Source organism: Accipiter gentilis, chromosome 2 (assembly GCF_929443795.1).
Source record: "Accipiter gentilis chromosome 2, bAccGen1.1, whole genome shotgun sequence".
Lineage (NCBI taxonomy): Eukaryota > Metazoa > Chordata > Aves > Accipitriformes > Accipitridae > Astur > Astur gentilis.
This window is the reverse complement of record NC_064881.1, coordinates 37,110,831-37,127,277: the sequence shown is the minus strand read 5'-3', so window position 1 is coordinate 37,127,277 and position 16,447 is coordinate 37,110,831. Positions and strand designations below refer to the sequence as shown.

The window sequence follows — 16,447 nt, the reverse complement described above, 5'->3', positions numbered from 1 at the left end:
TCTTTATTGGTTGGAAACAACAGTGAAAATGATCTGTTCTAGACAAGTTACTGTCTGTAGAACCTGGAAAGAAATATTACATTACTGCATATTCAATAATGTTATGACTCATTTAAACCGCAAATGCATTATAAATGAATTTATATTATGCTATAATTAACTTCTGGTATGAATGGAATAATAGTGACTTTTGCTTCCATCCATAGCAGAAAGGTAAAGAATAATTCTAAATTCTACCAAAATACTGAACGTGAGATGGCTTTGATTTTCTTTTGTCTGATAGATCTGTTGTCTACCATTTTAAACAATAGACCAAAAGACCTTATGCACAATTAAGCAAAATGTTTTGTAGTTGGCAAATTCCTAATAAGGAGTTGTTACTGTTGAATATTTAAGATGGTTTTCTGACTCTAATGCAGGGTGAGTGTTTTTTTTCTCATTTGGGGATTTCGTGGTCTTTTTGTTTTGTTTTGTTTTGTTTTTTTTTAATTCTCTTAAAAAGGGTCACTTCAGTGACTTAATTGTTAAGTCTTAAATTTATGTCTCTGTCTCGTAAAAAAAATCAAGCTGTAGCCTGATAGTAGAATTCAAGTCTTCATATGTGGAGTCCTGTTTTAAGTGCTTTTCAGTAAATGAGAATACCTCCTCTTTTACCTGCCTGTATCACTGACTGTCATTTGCCTTTCACAATACTAATGTCAAGTCATGAACTTCCACAGCTGTTATGTTGTTCTTGTTGTTTCCCCTACTCTTGTTTATCTGTTTTCCTATCTCATTGATTGCATTAAAAGTTCAGTCATATGCAACATAATTCCAGGCTTGACTGAAAGGCGTAGCAAAACCTGACCTCCTGGAACCTACACTAACAAAAGCACAAATATCACCACCTTACATTTGAATGGTGTTTCAACTGTTAAATAGGGGTTTTGTAATAAAGAGGTAACAGAATTTTGTATGGATTTTATTGTTCAGTATTGAATTCATCAGGCAGAAGCAGATCAGGTTCTTGCATGTTCAAATAACATCAAAATACCAGTTTAGTGCTACTTGGATATCAGGCACAGCATATAAATGAGTAGCATCACCTGCTTTAATTGTTATGAATATGTACTTCTAGGATGTTTACCTTTCATCTGAGTATTTTTGATTTGACAGATCTACTTTAACAGTGTGTTACAATGAAGACAAAATGTCTTTAGAACGTAGTGAATACTGACTTAATCCGTAATCTGTAAAATACATTGCTTCTTGGAAAGAAACTGTGGTTTTGAAATATTTCTTCAAATATATTGCTAGTAACATAGAAAATTGCTTATAGCACTTTCACCATAAGCTGTTGTAACACAAGATACTACTGAATTGAAGAATGAGTTTAGAACTGTTTAGACCAATCAGTCATATATGTAAGATTTATTACTTCTCATACTTTTTCAACATATGCTTTTCTAGAAATTCAGCTGGTTTACCCTACATTAAAGCCTGAAAGGAGCCAAAGGGCAGTCTGAATTTACAGGAAAACAGCCACATTACGGTAGTGGTAGCCCTGTGCTAGCTCTTGGGTTCTATTTTATGAAATGCTGTATGAAACTTCATCTGCAGATGTGGAGCAACCTTGCAAATAACCTCCTTTGAATGTAATGCTTATAAAAACTTTAGTATTGATTAGATTGTAGGGTGAAATTCCAAAAGAAGTGCTGTACTACCACAGTATAGCTGTCTCCATTAGCACAGTTGGCATCATCACTGCATCAATGAAAATGTAATTTAAGCCTTATCAGAAACCACATAATTTTCCTGGTTCCTTCTGCTTCTTAGGATCCTGAGGTCTGTGGCTTCAGCCTGGCGACAGTGGGTGATGTTAGTGTCAGAATCTGGAGTGCTTCAATGGCAGGAATGTGATTTTGACTTCTTTTTTCCTTCTTTTTATTTTTTTTGTCTCTGTCATTCTTGATTCACCTGGGGTTATTTATAATTTTTCTAACACACTTTTACACCATTCACACTGTAGCTCCACGTTATATTTCAATCTCCTCTCTAAGATGCATTTCACCTATGTTAGGTATTTTTTCTTTTTTTTTACCCCTGAAACCTGATTCTGTCCAGGTCTGCATTTCTTTAAGTGACCATGAACCAAGTGGTTCACAGCAATGGGGTTTCAAGTGCCAAGCCTGTGTCACATCGCTTATCATACCCATACCTGTAGTCTTTCTCACAGCATCCTGTGTCTCCATTTCTCACAGCCTTTGCTATCATTTCAGTGCCAGGCCTGTATTTCTCTATACCATATCACATTAGTGGTAAATAGCTCATTCTGCACATAATAGCTTCTTGTTACTAATATGGATATGAAGCTGTGGTTGTATCATACAAAGACAAAGGAAGGCATAAAAAGTTGTCATAGCCACCTGATCACAAGAAAATATGGATATGAAGCTGTGGTTGTATCATACAAAGACAAAGGAAGGCATAAAAAGTTGTCATAGCCACCTGATCACAAGAAAATCTGATGTTACAGCTAAATCAAGTTTAAAAAAACACAAAACCAAAACTCCAGGCAGCTCAAGACACTTTCAAAGGAAGCCTGGCAAGCTTCTGCCCAGAGGTCTTGCAAACTCAGTATCCTATTACTAGTAGTGGCAATACTGTATTACTGGGCTACCAAACTACAGATACAACAAAGACTTAATGTGTTTTCATTCACTGAAAATATTATGCTAAAAGTTAGTGAACAGAAATAACTGACATTCCCTTAGTCTTTCAATCCTTTGGCGTGAATTGCTGGGGATGGAGAAGCGTGTTAGAGTATCTTCATGTTCTTTGGTAAACTGAAGTATAAGAAAATATTGATTGTAGCATAACTCATGAAAGTTAGAAATATCTTCTATTCTTAGAAGGAATATAAGAAATAATGAAGATAATTTATTAATAATATTAATATTAATATTTTGGTGAAAAAATATGTCTGGAGTACTATCATATTCTTTATAAATGGATGCAGGTTGTTATTTATGCATTTTCTTCTCAGATTTCTATTTCTCCTGTTAGAGAATAGCAGATATATGGTCTTTGGTTCTTAGCAAAAGGAAAAGTTAGTAATGTTAATTTTGGGAATATCCAAACCATAACTGACACTATGGAAAAGCAGCTGTGGAACTGAGATGATCAAGCATTATACAAGAAATTTTTTTTTTTTTTTTCAGTATTGGATGCAAACACTGTTGCACATAGAACAGTTCTTCCCTAAAACCAGAGAGTACAGTGAATAAAGATATTGCAGCTGTTTCCCCAGCTCTCCCCACTAGTGCTCGTAGCCAAGCTGTATAACAAAAGTTCGAACAAATCAGAACATCTCTACAGGGGATATTTTAAGACTGTAGAAGGCTGTAGTGTAGCGCCACCTCGTGCCTCTGGAATAACAATAGTGCAAAATAGACTTCCCAAAAAGTCATTTTTAAATTACTTTTTAAAATTATTATTATTTTTAATAATTACATATTTCTTTTAAGATTTTTTTATAGGAGCAGGGAGCCTCATTCCTTTATTTATTTCTTCATTATCTTGAATAACATGACAGCACTTCTAAAAACATCTTCCTCATTTGGGCAACTGTTGTATTTTTGATGTTACTTTTAGGGCTTACGTATGTACAGGTTGTGTTTCCCTAACAAGGATAATACAGGTGACATCCATTTTTTTGGAGGAAATAAGGAAAACAGTTTCACTACTAGTTACTGGTTTGGATAGAAAAGTTGGTGTTGCAACAACTGGTTGCAATATCAACAGTGGTTTTGTTTGAGTTTTGTTTGTTTGCTGCAGGGTTTTGGGGTTTTGTTTGGTTGGTTGGTTTTTTGTTGGTTTTTTTTTTTTCTAAATTATGGAATGCTAGCAACTCAGCCTTTCCACTTACTTGGCAACTTGAGCCATTTCCTTTTCTCACTGATATATTTCTAGTATTTCTAGTACTAAAAAACTGATTTGATGTTTAGGCAACCAAGTTTCAGTGAAGCTGTAAGGTAGGCAGAGCTACAGTGAAGATGGGCAGACAGTGGAAAAAAATGTCTATGCATTTCTTGGTTCTGCTCTTCAGGTGAACATTTTTCCTTCAATATATCTGTCCAGCAGAAGACTCAGTTCATAAAGAATTAATCCAAAGTCATGAATAGGTGGCTAAAGAAGAGAAAGAAGTTACAGAAAACTGAGGAAACACACCTCCTTCCTTTTTTCACTGTTACCCATTGAGTCCTGTAGATCTAAAGACTTTATGGACACAATTCTCCAGCCCTTTCAACTCACAAAGTATGAACTTTCTGTTCAGGCCATTCTTGATGAGTAAAATTACAATATACTGAATTTTACTGAATATACTGAGTTCATTTTTTTGATCTATTGACTTTTTTATCCCTCTAAAAAGATTCTATACAACGACAAATTTATTTTAGGTAACATCCTACTAAAAAATAGGTGAAAATTTCAAGATCGCAGTTATCTTATTTATTCAGTATTGCCCATATTTAAGTGGTGTTGAGCTAATATATGAAAGATAATCACATTGTGAGAACTGCCAAACTCTGAAAAGATACTTTTTTTTTAACAAAGAGAGTGTAGCACATTAAATGTTAATTGAAAAAAAGTGAGGTAGTGTCACTAAGCAGTTAAAGCCATGCCGTAGCTACTTCTGGACTTGTTATTGATTACTGGACTTTGAATTTCTAACTTACTTAGTTACAGTTTAGAATTAGATATCTAAGTAGCAAATTGGCCTCTTTAACTCATTGAATTCCATGATGTCCAACTACTCCGTATCACAAAACAATTATATTTTTTTCTTAAATACTTTGTATTCAGGAAGGTCATAGAGTCAACTTTGAAAGAATAAAGAGGACAGAAGATTAAGTTACTATTCAGATTATATTAAGAAATTACAGTTAACAGTTAAGATGAGGTTTGGTTTTGGATGGGTTTTTTTTGGTGTGAGCAAGGGTGAAAGAGTCTTGGTTTTAAAGGCAGTGTTGATGTATTGTCTTCCTTGATAGCTAAAGATTAAATAGGGCAGGTATTCTTTTCATAGCTGTGAATAGAGATTGCTTTGATAGAGGCAGATTACTGAAATGAACAAATCTTTCATAAGACTAGCACTTGTTGCAAAGTAATATATTGGAGGTGGTTGTTTTAACTAAGCTCTTTACCATGTAAAAAAGTACTTCTATTTCTATTTGGTGCAACTTCTAAAACTTGTAGTAGTGTTTTCCCACCTTGCCCTTAATCGTGAAAGTGATTTAGTGTATTTTCTTCAAAATCTTTTAAAAGTAATTACATAGTCCAGTGAGCACAGTAAAGAGGAAAAAAAAAAGGAGATTAATTTTAAATCACATACTGTGTTGATGAGCTACTATCTGTAGTTCATGGGTTATTATTAAATTTCATTCTGATGAGAAGCTTAAGCTGAAATGGAATAGTACTATAAAGTTTCAAATGACTACTTGTAGCAGTGAAATGCTGTTTCCCAAAACTAAAGTATTGTGAAAGAGTCCACATTTTACCTTTGAGCATCAATTTGAATTGTGTTATACATTTAAACAAAATAATGAAAAAAAACCCAACAAAACAAAGCAGAACCATAAATGTGCTGTCACATACAATTCGAAGTTTTCAACTTCTTGTTTAAACATGAGTTGATAAATACATTAATAAAGGTCACTGCAGAAAAGTAGATGTGATGTATGTACTTTAATATTTGAGATAACCACTCACAGCATGTAATAAACTACCCTCTGAATGATATGCTTGTAATCTAATTTCCCTGCTTTTGGTGGAAACTGAGAATTATTTGCATTTTCATCAATGTCACCATGACTGGACATGCTGAACAAGTTATTCCATGTTAAGTTTGTGCAGAACTGTTATTGACTAAAGAATTATATTTTCCTTTTTATGCAACACATAGCCATAGTAGGAATAATAATTAAAAACTAATCTCAGATGAATTGCTATTATAAATTGTAATTTACTTGCATTTCAGCTTCTATTATCTGTTTATTATAAAGAACATTTCTTTTTTACCTCTTCTCATCAAAAAATAAAATTAAAATATTATAGGAACATAATAGTTTCTGAAGCATGAGAGTGTTGTTGACCAGGCCTTGTGTATTCTAATGAAATATTTCTCATTATAATTTGTGAATTCATCCAGCATTCCACAAAGGCGGGTCTAATTCAGCAAAGGTCTGACAAAAACTATTACCCATTTCAGCTCTGTGACTTCCCTGGTTTGCTGCAACATTGCCTAATGGGCTCCTCCTTGGACCAGACCTAGAAAGCCACAGTAAGCCTGGTTTCCAAACTCACAGTGCCTCAAACATTCTGGGCCCAAAGCAACACACCAGAGAGACCACAGAAGATGAGGTTGTGATTCTCTTCCATGGAGGATTTCAGTTTGGGTGGAGAGTAATTTTAATGAGAATGAAGCAAATTTTTATTTTATATCAAAATGCTCTGTGAAATTAATTTACTTTCTACAGGAAGACCATCACAATTTATCGACCCTGTATGATGTAAAGGAGTTTGCTATCAAAATTGGACACCCCCCCAAGTGATGTTTCCTCATAACAATATTATTGTGTTTTCTACTTTTCAACAGGTGGGAAATGTTGTTCAATTTCAGTGTAAAAAAGGACACCTTCTCCATGGCTCAACAACACGAACTTGCCTTCCTGATCTTACATGGAGTGGAGTCCAGCCAGAATGTATACGTAAGTAAATGATACAGTTTTGATCTATCAATTTTCTTTATCTAGGCTATTTACAGTAACATAGTTATAAAGCTAATTTATATAGTTTTATTAACTTAATACAAGTTTGCATTACTAGCTTACAGCATGTTGTGGTTTAACCCCAGCCAGCAACTAAGCACCATGTAGCCGCTCACTCACTCCCCCCCCACCCATGGGATGGGGGAGAAGTTGTGAAAAGAAGTAAAACTCGTGGGTTGAGATAAGATTGGTTTAATAGAACAGAAAAGAAGAAACTAATAATGATAATGATAACACTAATAAAATGACAACAGTAGTAATAAAAGGATTGGAATGTACAAATGATGCGCAGTGCAATTGCTCACCACCCACCGACCGACACCCCGCCCCCACTTCCCAGTTCCTATACTAGATGGGACGTCCCATGGTATGGAATACACTGTTGGCCAGTTTGGGTCAGGTGCCCTGGTTGTGTCCTGTGCCAACTTCTTGTGCCCTGGCTGGGCATGAGAAGCTGAAAAATCCTTGACTTTATTCTAAACACTACTGAGCAACAACTGAAAACATCAGTGTTATCAACATTCTTTGCATACTGAACTCAAAACACAGCACTGTACCAGCTACTAGGAAGACAGTTAACTCTACCCCAGCTGAAACCAGGACACAGCAGCTAGAAGTGCGATTTTGTGAGTGAATTTTTCTAGAATAGCTTATAGAATTAAATAAAAAATAAAAAAAACCAACACAAAATAATGAGAATAACAGACAGGTCTTCATTCAGAGAGATGCTGAAAATAGTCAGTTTCCATCTAAAAGGATGCAACTGTCCCCTTGAAGAGAGGAGGTGGTGAGAACAGGACGTGTAGGAAAGCCCTGCACAACCCTAACTTGTACTGGAGCAGATAGTTACAATCAGTTCTAGTAAAGAATTTACGCTGTTTCCCAATTAAGGAGTCAGGGTATTTTAAGAAGGTGGAAAAAAAGGTTTGTAACTGGAAATTTTTTAATCTGAAATGGAGAGAATCTTACTTGGGTACAGGAAGTAATATTTAATTTCCTAGATCTTTTTCACATTGGTAAATAATGCTAATTTACTGGAGGTATAACATCATGGTTAATCTTCCTAGTTTTTCAGCTAGGCAGCTGTGTTTTTCTGGAAATAGTCTCACCTTATAAGGTCTGACCTTATAGAATCACTTCAGTGTATGGAGAGCATATCCACAGAAGAAAACAGCATTAGTATTTCAGGTGGTGCTAGTGTTCCCCCTAAGCAAACAGCAGATCAGTAGCTTAGTGTGTTGAAAAGTGAGCTCTGCTTTTGGAGGTATGCTGTTTTTGAGATAACACTAAACTCTCAGATTCTGGTGGTTGCTAAAGATACAAGACACTTTGCATGTGATTAGGAATGGTAATTATTTTTTCTGCCTGATATTTATAACTTGCCTCACCTACAGTTTCTCCTTGACCTTTCATAGTGTTTTCCAAATGACCCATTTATTTATTGTTATTCAATGCTACACAGATATCATAAGTCATGTAAGTCACAAGCATGATAGCTTTAAACTGTGGTAAGATGTGTGCTGTTTATGTTCTCATATGCAGGCAATTAATTTTGGTTGTGCAAGTGCATTTAAAGTTGGTTCTTGGTCCCTTGAAATTGAAAGGTCTACTTTAAGAGTGTATTCACAGGCTCGGGACAGTAATTTATAGACTATATAGTAATTTTTAAGGTGAATTAAAAATATATTAATATGTTACTTTTAATGATGCTTTTTTCTTTGTTAATTACCTGTCAGAATGGGTATAGATTATTTTTTTTTAAATATTTTCACCATTTTGACTGAAGGATATTTTATCTTTTCTTTGTAGCTCACAGCTGTAAACAACCAGAAACACCAACTCATGCTAACGTTGCAGGAATGGATCTTCCCTCACTTGGTTATACATTGATTTACACTTGTCAGCCAGGCTTTTTCCTGGCAGGAGGATCAGAGCATAGAGCCTGTAGGTCTGATGGCACATGGACTGGGAAGGTTCCAGTTTGTGAAGGTAAGTTCTTCTGTTTCCCGCTGCATCTCTCTTCTATCATATTTCAGTGATTTTCTTTACTTACAGTCTAATAAGATAAAGTAGAATGGCAAGGAGAACTAGGAGGGAGAACATCTAAGAGGATAACTCTAATCCTTTGCCAGTTGTGTTTAACGGGACATACGGTTTCATGTACTTCATTTGCATGGTCAGAGGTGTCAATTCCAGATATAATTCTGGACGCGAAATACTTGGGTAACACCTGCTTTTAGACTTCTGAGTGAGTCAGGTGTGGACTACAGTCTCATAAAATCAGTGGAGTAAGAATTTCGATGTTTTTGCACAAACCTGCTTAACTTAGATAAGCATAATTTTATTTACACAGATTGTGTCAGCTGCAAGAGAGCTATGACACTTGCAATACTATTATGATATAGTTGCCATCATGGAACCATGGTGGGATGATTCGCACAACTAGAGTGCTGCCATGGATAGCTAAAAGCTCTTCAGAAGGGGTAGGCAAGGAAGGAGAGACGGTGGGGTAGCCCTGTATGTTAGGGAGTGTTTTGACTGTATAGAGGTTGATGATAGTGATGATAGGGTTGAGTGTTTCTCGGTAAGAATCAGGGGAAAGACCAGCAAAGCAGATATCATGGTGGGAGCCTGTTATAGACCACACAACTAGGATGAAGACTCAGATGAAATATTCTATAAGCAGCTGGGAGAAGCCTCACAATCACTAGCTCTTGTTCTCATGGGGAACTTCAGCTTACCAGATGTCTGCTGGAAACACGAAAAAAGAGAGAGGAACACTCCAGGAGGTTCCTGGAGTGTGTGGAAGATAATTTCCTGACACAGCTGGTGAGTCAGCCAACCAGGGAAGGCGTCCTACTGGACCTGTTGTTTGTGAATAGAGAAGGACTTGTGGGTGATGTGATGGTTGGAAGCCATCCTGAGCACAGCGATCATGAAATGATAGTTTTCAGTTACTGGAGAAGTAAGGAGGGGGGTCAGCAGAACTGCTACCTTGGACTGCCAGAGGGCAGGCTTTGGCCTGTTTAGGAGCCTGGTTGATGGAGTCCTTTGGGAGGCAGTCCTGAACTCAATGATCTTAAAGGTCTCTTCTAACCAAAACAATTCTAGGATTCTATGAAGGGCAAAGGAGTCGAGGAAGGCTGGACATTCTTCAAAAAGGAAATCCTGAAGGTGCAGGAGCAGGCCGTCCCCTTGTGCTGAAAGACGAGCCAGCAGCGAAGAAGACCAGCCTGGCTGAACAGACAGCTTTGGCTGGAACTCAGGAAAAAAGAAAGAGGAGTATGTCACCTTCGGAAGAAGGGGCAGGCCACTCAGGAGCACTGCAAGGATGTTGTGAGGTTATGCAGGGGGAAAATTAGAAGGGACAAAGCCCACCTAGAACTTAATCTGGCTAATGCCGTAAAAGACAATAAAAAAATGTTTCTATAAATACATTAGCAACAAAAGGAAGGCTAAGGAGAATCTCCATCCTTTATTGGACGCGCGGGGGGAACATACTGTCAAAGGATGAGGAAAAGGCTGAGGTATTTAATGCTTTCTTTGCCTCAGTCTTTAATTAGAAGACCAGTTGTTCTCAGGGTACCCAGCCCCCTGAGCTGGAAGACAGGGACAGGGAGCAGAATGAAGCCCCCATAATCCAAGGTGAAATGGTTAGCAACCTGCTACACCACTTAGACATGCACAAGTCTATGGGGCTGGATGGGATCCACCCACGGGTACTGAGGGAGCTGGCAGAAGTGCTCACCAAACCGCTTTCCATCATTTATCAGCAGTCCTGGCTAAGGGAGGAGGTCCCAGTTGACTGGAGGTTAGCAAATGTGATGCCCATCTACAAGAAGGGCCAGAAGGAGGATCCAGGCAACTACAGACCTGTCAGTCTGACTTCAGTGCCAGGGAAGATTATGGAGCAGATCAGAGTAACATCACATGGCACATACAGGACAAGCGAGTGATCAGGCCCAGTCAGCACGGGTTTATGAAAGGCAGGTCCTGCTTGACTAACCTGCTCTCCTGCTATGACAAGATGACCCACTTAGTGGAAGAGGGAAAGGCGGTGCATGTTGTTTACCTGGAATTTAGTAAAGCCTTTGACACCATTTCCCATAGCATTCTCCTAGAGAAACTGGCTGCTCATGGCTTGGACAGGTGTACTCTTTGCTGGGTAAAAAACTGCTGGATGGCCGAGCCCAAAGAGTGGTGGGAAATGGAGTTAAATCTGGTTGGTGGCCAGTCACAAGTGATGTTCCCCAGGGCTCAGTGTTGAGGCCAGTTGTGTGTGGTATCTTTATCAGTGATCTGGTCAAGGGGATTGAGTGCACCCTCAGTAAGTTTGTGGATGACACCGAGTTGGGCAGGAGTGTTGACCTCCTTGAGGGTATAAAGGCTCTACCGAGGGATCTGGGCAGGCTGGATCGATGGGCTGAGGCCAGTTGTATGAGTTTCAACAAGGCCAAGTGCTGGATCCTGCACCTGGGTCTCAACTTGGGGTCTCAACAACCCCATGCAGTGCTACAGGTTTGGGGAAGAGTGGCTGGAAAGCTGCCTGGAAAAAAATGACCTGGGTGTGTTTGTCAACAGCCAGCTGAATATGAGCCAGCAGTGTGCCCAGGTGGCCAAGAAGGCCAATAACATCCTGGCTAGTATTCAGAAACAGTGTGGACAGCAGGATAAGGGAAGTGATTGTCCCCCTGTACTCGGCACTGGTGAGGCTGCACCTCGAGTACTGTGTTCACTTTTGGGCCCCTCACTACAAGAAAGACACTGAGGCGCTAGAGCACTTCCAAAGAAGGGCAGCACAGCTTGTGAAGGGTCTAGAGCACAAGTGTAATGAGGAGCAGCTGAGGCCACTGGGTTTGTTTAGTCTGGAGAAAAGGAGGCAGAGGGGAGACCTTATGGCTCTCTACAACTACCTGAAAGGAGGTTGTAGCGAGGTGGGTGTCCGTCTCTTCTCCCAAGTAAAAGTGACAGGACAAGAGGAAATGGCCTCAAGTTGTGCCAGGGGAGCTTTAGATTGGATATTAGGGAAAATTTTTTTCACCAAAAGGGTTGTCAAGCATTGGAACTGGCTGCCCAGGGAAGTGGTTGAGTTGCCATCCCTGGAGGTACTCAGAAGATGTGTAGATGTGGTTTATTAGTGGACTTGGCAGTGTTAGGTTTAAGGTTGGACTTGATGATCTTAAAGGTCTTTTCCAACCTAAATGATTCTATGATTCTATGATTCTTTTCTAATATTGGAGAAGGCTACCTAAACTGTAAGTAGGTGTCTGAATCACTGCATGAAATTAATCCATAGGGTTTAGTATTCTTTTATATTTGTATGTAAGCAACAATATATTACTTGCAGACTAAATGTATCTACTTTGTCCTTGATGTTCCAACATTTTAATAAGTTTCTAATTTTTACTACATACTTTGTCATGTCAGGGCATGAAAAAACTCATAGCAAAATCATAGTGAGAATGGTGTTTTTCATGTGACATAAGAAATATCCTCAAGTATAGCAACTATTGGGAATTCAATTTCCTGAATAATTAAATTACCTTTTAGATTACTGATACCTAATTTTTCAGATGTGGTTATCCCCAGGGCTCTTACAGAGGCATGCAAAGGCTATATAGCCAAATGCTTCTATTTGGAAGGGAAATAGGAAATAAATATTTTGTATTACTAAAAAACAGGTGTCTTGGCATTACATGCCAGGCAAGTACTGTGGGGAAACATAGCAGGGCTTTGGGAAAGTGTTAGAAAGCAAGCTGCCAGGAAGCTTATGACTTGTTTAGTACTCAGGAAGTGTTATGGCAGGTCAAATGTGATTCATGGGTTGTATTTTGATCTAACAATTTTCTGCTGATGATATCGAAACAAGTAGTATTAGGTTTCCTTTCTGGTTGTAAGGAACCTTTATGAGAATTTTTTAAAAAATCATTAAATGGTATCTATGAGTGCATGTACCTTGTCATATAGATTAGTTTCCCAATGTCCTGATAAAATGTTACAGAAATGCAAAATTTTTAGGATCAGACCTCTTGCTTCTTGCTTTTTAGCAGTGGAGAAATCTAAGAATGAGATATATATTGTAAAGTATTAACTGTAATTAGATAAAGTAAAATATCTCTTAAATATTTTCAATTTTACCTGTTATAGAGGGGTGAAACATCTCTCTCCTGTGGAAGGGAGAAAAGCACCAGGTCAGGTTGTTCACCTGTGATTGTGAACTTCATAAAAATAACTTGGAAATGGATGAAAAGGAATAAAATATTTGGAGTTAAGAGCTCTAAAAGGATCTGTATGGAAAATAAACTAGAATTTAGTCCTTTAAATACAAAACTCTAATCTTGAAAGTCCTACTGAGCAAATATCTGGACCTAGAAACTTAAACTCCATAAATAACTTGTTTTAGCTTTGTTGTTTGGTTTTTTTTTTTATATTAAATCTGTATTTAAATTTTATTTTGTATTTAAAATTACATTTCTGAACTTGACTAGAAACATGTTCACCTTAACAAGGCTGATTGACTCAGCAGCTTTTTATACTAAAGCCCTTTGGAAAGTATGGTCCAGATATTTCTAACCTGAGCTTGATGTAGTCAAAAAGGATATGCTGTTGAAGCATGCCCTCCTGGTCAACCATGTTGAGTGAAGTTCAGTAAGTTTCTTTCAAAGTAGAGAGGAAATAGAGATTACTCAATCAGTAGTAACAAGCCATGAGAACTTTAGATTGAATTCCAACCCCTGCCCTTGTTTCTTGACAGTTTTAATCTATATAGCAAGAACAAGCCTTCTGTAATAATCAAAAATTACTCTTCTGTAAGACAAATATTCTCAGTGCTTCTTGCTAAAGTTTCCTTTTTATGCAGAAAAATGCTCCACTCAGGGAGAAGGAAGTTGCTTTTCTTGTCTATTTTTCTTAGAGTATCGATCAAAGAGAAAAGGCCTGGGTTCAAAGCCAAGATCCAAAATACAAAATATTGAAATAACCATTGGAGCAAGGAATGGAGCCTAATGCTGCATGAGAGTATTCTATGTTAGGAGACAGAATTGTGTGTCTTCTTTATAGTCCAGTGAATCCGAATTAGTTTCTGCAAAATAAAATAGCTTCACTGCAGGAAATGGCACTGTCCCATTGCATTTAGTTCAGCGTCTTCAGTGGTAGGAGAGTTCCTGCTCTAATCAGAGAAGAAATGAAATGCTCCAACTTCCAGTGCTCAAATCAACTGAGCAGTTAGAGATACTGTGGACAGCCTTATTTCTTTCTTTCTTTCTGTTGCTACTTTTTAAAGAAAGAGTGACCTTCTCCTCCATTGTTAAGAGATAAAGCATGCATCTTTGGGTTTTTAGTCTTGAACACAAGATGTCTCACTTGGTGAGTGCTGTTGAAGAGAATTAAGTCCTGGAGAGAAGCATTATTTAAAACACCCTTGTTATGTATCTCTTCACTGTTTGGTGTTACATTGCTTCCAGTCAAAGCACTATTCACGGTGCTATTTTCTGTGGATCCTGATTTAAATGATATAACTTGCCTCAGATGACATATCAGAAGACATCTCACATATTAGGTGCATAGTCCAGAGCTATGAATTCTGAAATATGGATTCTGAAAGGCTACACTGTTTGGGTATTGCAATGACTTGGTAGCATCCAGGTGACTGACTCAAGAGAAAAATGCAGCAATGGAAGAAATCAGTGGGCATGTGTGTCATGAACCAGGCTGGACAGACAAGGGAGTCATGTTGAATTTGAAATTCCCTCAGGCTAAATTCAGGTGAAACAACACCAAACGATCAGCTGAACATTTTATTCCTGGCAGAAGCAGCCTGAACGTGGGAGGCATAACAGTAGGTGGCATAAAACTACCTCAGTAAACGGTGTAACCTGTGTTACCTATATATATCAATTCAGGGCATAAGGAGAGCCCTCCCTTTGAGTCATGAGGTTCAGAGTGGACTCTCTTGCTTTCTAGACTCCTTCTCAGAGAAGAGCCTAGGGTAGGCTGGATCCACTCTTAGTCCCAGACTTGGTCAATGGTTTTATGTATTCAAGGGATGATGTGTAGGGATTATGGAAAAGGAAAGAGAAATAGAGAACTAGACAGAGAGAGAAAAAGGAAAAGAGGAAGATTTCACCGGTCCTGGGTCCAGTGTTGGTCCAGTCAGGCAAGGGGTACAGTTCTGGTGGGCGTGTGTGCATGTGGGGCTTTGGTTTGTGCCCTTTTATCATCTTTGCCCCTCCTTCAGGCAGGCACTCAAACTCATTAGACTAATTAGGTGTCATGAGCAGTTTGTGAGTCTTTGGCCTTGGGGGTCATTTGGGGAGTAACTTCCCCTTCCCTGCAGACATGATCTTTAGCCCCGCATGGTGAGCTGCCCTGCTCAGCGTATCAGAACAGCACATCAGAACAGGGAACTGTGCACCCTTCAGCATGCCCTTCCTCTAAGGGGTGCTGATGGGCTTCTTTTCACCTGTGGTTCCTTGGCATCGTTCCTCATTCCTCGTTATGCAGAGTTGGTTGTTAGGTAGTGCTTGCCCCACCACAACGTTTGAAACATTAACTCTTTCAGTCTCACACATGTGCTCCTGTGATACTAAGGCTTGATAGTGACTGCAATCTCATTCGTATTTGAGTTTGAAACGTCATCTTGTATCCTTTTGTAACAAATAAATTCCATTATGGAAATTATTTTCCTAGTTTCTGAGTAACATATTTGCTACTGATTTGTCTTTTTGTCATTCATCCTTTCTAACAGCTGGTTCCAAAATATTAGTGAAGGATCCCAGACCAGCTTTGGGAACACCAAGTCCCAAACTAAGTGGTAAGTACTTTGACGTACATATAGTTTTAAATAATTTCTGTAAAAGAGACAACGAGAATCAATTTAGTGAGACTGCACTGAATGGCTTAGAATGACTAAAGGGTATTAGATTAGGCTTCACATTAAGAGAACAAAAACATCGTTCATTAAATTATTCCCCAATGTTTAAGTCCATCTAGACTATGTGGTATTATTTATACCCATATACAGTTTCTGTTATGTGATGAGAGATTTTATTGGTTTCACTAAAATTGCCATGTTCTGTGTAAGATCCTATGTAATTTATCCATTCAGAAACTATATTACTCACCCAGATGCAATTTAAAGACATGTTGTTTCACAATGTTTTTCAGTCTTGCACTTCTTTTACATATTGCTGATTAAATTGCTTTACCTAAATACTTCTGTATTAGCCTTCAACTTAGCCTTCAAAAAAGCTAATTTTAGCCTGGAGAAGGTAGTCCCTCTAACTCCAGCTAAAATCAACTCCAGTTTTAACTGATTTGCTAAAGAAGACTATCTTTGGATGGCCTGACTAGATGCGAGAAATCTTTCTCTGTCCACCAAAGAGACTTTTTGAAGAGAGAAGTCTCCTTAACTAAAATTAGCCTTTGACTATAACCCTATTAAATGTCTACCAATAATGAATAAAGATTTAAAAGTAATTCCTTAGCATAGGGGGAGTTTGTGGGGCTTTTTGTTTTGCTTTGTTTTGTTTTACTGGGTTGTGCAGTACTTCACAATTGTGTTGTCAATGAGGTACTGCATGGTAGTCACGTTACCAGTTTTTCATTCAGAAGCTTTCCGTACAATCCCAATTAATTGC

The 16,447-nt window shown here is 38.1% G+C and overlaps 1 protein-coding gene across 3 annotated transcripts in view; it reads left to right on the top strand.

The window, feature by feature from the left end:
• The window catches only part of CSMD3 (CUB and Sushi multiple domains 3), a 767,893-nt gene that overhangs the window by 735,838 nt on the left and 15,608 nt on the right, over positions 1-16,447 (top strand). For all 3 annotated transcript variants that reach the window (XM_049824473.1, XM_049824463.1, XM_049824457.1), the window contains 3 exons: positions 6,638-6,749; positions 8,619-8,798; positions 15,556-15,621. In XM_049824473.1, coding sequence (XP_049680430.1) covers positions 6,638-6,749; positions 8,619-8,798; positions 15,556-15,621 — 358 coding nt within the window. The remainder of the gene's footprint in view (positions 1-6,637; positions 6,750-8,618; positions 8,799-15,555; positions 15,622-16,447) is intronic.